Raw genomic sequence first — 4,083 nt, forward strand, 5'->3', positions numbered from 1 at the left:
TCAATGAAAATTGAAAATAGTGATATAAAATAGTGATATAATTTCATTCGAGCTTAGCCAAAGGATTAATTTGTTCTACTTTATGCAATATACTTTTCTCATTTTGAAACGTTAAAAATTCTTTCGAAATAGGCATCCTTCAAATACCGGTCACTCTCAACCCGATGTAACTTCCCAACCAAATGAATGTTTTCACGAAGATACATATGGACGAACGCCTCCGGGAAGAGTGCTTTTGCAAAGGCAACATTCTAATCCGCAACTGCCGATTAGAACGCAAACTGACGAAGATTTTAAGCGATTGTCACAGCCGAGCGTAGCAACGACCGAATCTCGATGTGTCGATATTGCGCAAAAAGGACAGACGATACGGCAACAAAATTTAGCAACTACCATGAGATTGAGAAGATTACAAGGACCTCCGAAACCACCTCGAATTATCACTACCTTAAGAAAAACTGCTCTCTCTGATTCGGAATGTAACAGCCACACAGAACCGCCAGCAAAACCTCCCAGGTAGATTTCTCTCTTTCTTATATTATAATCAATTATCTGTGTCAATTTATCACAGTCTTAGTTTATTATACATTAACTTTCTATCGTAATAAAAGAAAGAAGAAAGTAGATTATTCGTCAGAAAATTAAATTACATATTGCGCATTACTCATTATGAGAGAAAAAACATTTAATCCCGATCCAATTTGCTATTTCAAATCATTACAAACTATCTAAACTAGCAGATAAAATTTTAATCAGTAACCAATTTCAATTAGCAAAAAAAAAAGAAAAAGAAAAAAGAGTTTCTAGTTTCATTCTTTAATTAAACGTCCTTTTATTTATCCTCCCCCCTTCGAGAAAAGTCTCATAAGTCTCAAAGCTTTCTTAAAAAGATACTAACTACTAATATATAAAATAATATATAAAAAGATACTAACTACTACTAATATATAACATTATGCACCGTACTTATATACTGCAAAAGCAAGTAAATTCACAACTTTATATAACGATAATGTCGGATTACGGATAATCCACAAATTTACTTCTTTAACATTTACTCTTTCTCTAGGAGAATTTCATTTATTCAATTTTACGAAAATGGGAGTTTAGAGGCAATGAGGAGGCAAATAGGGACACGTGAGAGACATGAAATAGTTTCGTGATCTTCTTGCGCGACCCGCATTACTAAGTTTTGCCTCCCAGTCGCATGTTCCTATTAATAAGCGTTTACGAGGGTTTACAGAGAGACGGTTCTAACAGAGAGACGCGTCAGAGACAATTTTCCTCTGATGCATCGTGCTTTTGAACAGTTCATTACAGTTCCCCAAGTAAAGTTAGAGCATATATCGAGTGATGATTTTGCATTGATCCATATATAATAAGGAATATGCGATAACAGAGTAGAATAGCTATTTTCTTTCTCACTTTTACGTAGATTACAATAGACTTTCTTTCTTGGAAATAAAAAAAATCGGAGCATAAGTTGAATGTAAAAAGTAGAACATCAGCCATTATCAATGAGATTCATTTTATTTTGTAACTTTAACGGAAATAGAAGTTGAATGTATAAACTCGAATGTAAGGAGGAAGTAACAGAAGTGTAAATGAAACTTCTAGGAGGCGAAAATTGAAACAACATAACATAAAAGAAGTGTAAAGGCCTCTTTTACGTTTCATAGTATCAATTTTCACCTCCTAGAAGCTTCATTTACGCTTCTGTTACTTCCTCCTTACATTCAAGTTTATACGTTCAACTTCTATTTTTGCTAGAGTTACAAAATAGAATGAAACATATCTTATTGATAATAATTGATATTCTACTTTTTACTTGAGAAACTCAGAGTACATTCAGAACGCATAAAACTAGCTAGATGTTACAACTGGTAGTCGAATGCATGCTGGACTGTTATATCTATGTTCTAGTTGGAAAGATCGAAACATGCCGCGGACGGCGCGCGACGGCAACTTTTGACCTTTATGAGAGTTACGGAGCCCTAGATTTTATGACATTCAAACGGAAATCAAACAAAAGCACATATATATAGTTAAATAGAAATAATTAGTAGTACAATTAATATTTTTATTGTAAAAATTATAATAAATCGAAGTCAATAGTTAAATTAAAATTGTCTTCGTTACAAAACAATGCTCATTGTAAAATATTCATTGCACTGATTTTCAACTTTGACATTTAATCTTGAATGGTATATTATAACATATATAATATACATAATCTTTAATCCATAATCTTTAATCAATTAATCGTGATATTAATAATATTTCAAAATGTTAAGTGATGTGTTTAACACAATCACATCGTATTTTTAAAAGTTTAGATAAATGTAAATATGTTTCTTATATTATTTTCACAAATCTTTGCTTTGCTGTCCCATGAACATTACATTCCTAATCGCAAAAATTAATTTTGGCTCTGGGAAAACATGCGATCTTCTATCACGTAAGTTCTTGGTAGAAAGAATAGAATATGAAGAGAAGAGAAAGATAGGAAAAATAAAAGACAAAGAGACATTTAGTGATGCCCTAAAAAAGCAGGAGTCTACTCCAGTTAAAGTTTAATTAAACTCGGCGAGAGTTCGTTAACATCGCTGTATATAACGTTCCACGTGAGGTCTGTCTGTGAAATTTTGCACGTTTCGGTTTGCTGCATTATGTGCATCGCGGTCTCTTAGGCCATATGAAAAACTGCACTTTACTCAATCTATTAATCACGTGACAGAAAGAAAGATAAGAAAAAATGAAATCGGCCTCTTTAAGTTCATCATTAATCGATTACATTTGATTACTATAGATAATCTTGCTTTTTGTACTGAAACATTTTGCTGTGATAATTTGTTTTTTTTTTCTGTTACATCTAGACTATATAAAAATATTTTCAGAATCATGGTGAGGAACGGACCAAGAGCTCGACGAGGAAAAGCAGTTCAAAGAGCACCATCGCGCTTATATAGAACGGTGGGTGGACCCACCAGATGTTTTAATAAAGCGCAATGTGTTGGTCCTGAATTTGTAGTTCGTGCCAATCAACCCCCGAAAACATTATGCGTGGGACAAGTCAAGGTATGAAAATAAAAGTAAATAATTAAATGCAAGACGTAAATAATTTTGAATTTCAACTTGCTTGATACATATCTTTCTTTCATTTTAATTTTCCATTTATAATAAATTCCAAATAGTTAAAATTATACAAAAACTATATTTTGTATACAAATTATATTTCTAATGAAAAACGAAATATATTTTTAATAGAAATATTTCAAATCTGCTTTTATCTCTATTCATTTTTTATGCATTAATTTCAAAAGAAATGATTAAGAGATATAAAGAAAAAATTTTAAATAATTTATGAATTTGTAATGGATAAAAAATTAAATAAATGACTTCATTATTTACGTAGCTTCACAAAATTCTGCGAAATATTAAAAAAAATTCCGGTACCGGGAATCGAACCCGAGCCTCCTGGGTGAGAGCCAGGTATCCTAGCCACTAGACCATACCGGAGTGTGAGAAGTTGTATTGTTACAAACCATCACTCTTGTCCAATATTTTCATTAAAGTGTTATAAATAATTTTAGAATTTATAAAAAAAAAATTATTTTTATAAAATATTAAAATATTCTTAAAAATAGAACTATAAAATATATTCCGGTACCGGGAATCGAACCCGAGCCTCCTGGGTGAAAGCCAGGTATCCTAGCCACTAGACCATACCGGATTACATTTAGGGATGCTCTTAAGAATATACTTCTAGCTATACAAAGATAAAACGGAGTAAAAAAATATTCCGGTACCGGGAATCGAACCCGAGCCTCCTGGGTGAAAGCCAGGTATCCTAGCCACTAGACCATACCGGATTTCGATATTCCCTTTTGACCTTACTATATACGTGGCATTGTGTAAACAATATAAACTATTTTAGTATAATTTCAGAAATTTTGTCTATTGAATAAAAAAAAACAATTAATATGAATTAATTAATTTATTTTTACTCCAAATTAATAATATTTTATTTAATTAAAATAAATTTTTTATACATATATTTCGAGCTCTTATATTTTTGTATAA

The 4,083-nt window shown here is 31.6% G+C and overlaps 1 protein-coding gene and 3 non-coding genes across 4 annotated transcripts in view; 1 reads left to right on the forward strand and 3 right to left on the reverse strand.

The window, feature by feature from the left end:
* The window catches only part of LOC108691035, a 59,977-nt gene that overhangs the window by 40,593 nt on the left and 15,301 nt on the right, over positions 1-4,083 (forward strand). Inside the window, exons 6-7 of the mRNA XM_018198657.1 lie at positions 133-516; positions 2,898-3,078. Coding sequence (XP_018054146.1) covers positions 133-516; positions 2,898-3,078 — 565 coding nt within the window. The remainder of the gene's footprint in view (positions 1-132; positions 517-2,897; positions 3,079-4,083) is intronic.
* Trnae-cuc lies at positions 3,448-3,519 on the reverse strand. The gene has a single exon. It is a non-coding gene; the product is annotated as a tRNA-Glu (tRNA).
* Positions 3,662-3,733, reverse strand: Trnae-uuc. The gene has a single exon. It is a non-coding gene; the product is annotated as a tRNA-Glu (tRNA).
* Positions 3,801-3,872, reverse strand: Trnae-uuc. Its single transcript has one exon. It is a non-coding gene; the product is annotated as a tRNA-Glu (tRNA).

The sequence above is a fragment of the Atta colombica genome, unplaced genomic scaffold (assembly GCF_001594045.1).
Source record: "Atta colombica isolate Treedump-2 unplaced genomic scaffold, Acol1.0 scaffold38, whole genome shotgun sequence".
NCBI classification, from domain to species: domain Eukaryota; kingdom Metazoa; phylum Arthropoda; class Insecta; order Hymenoptera; family Formicidae; genus Atta; species Atta colombica.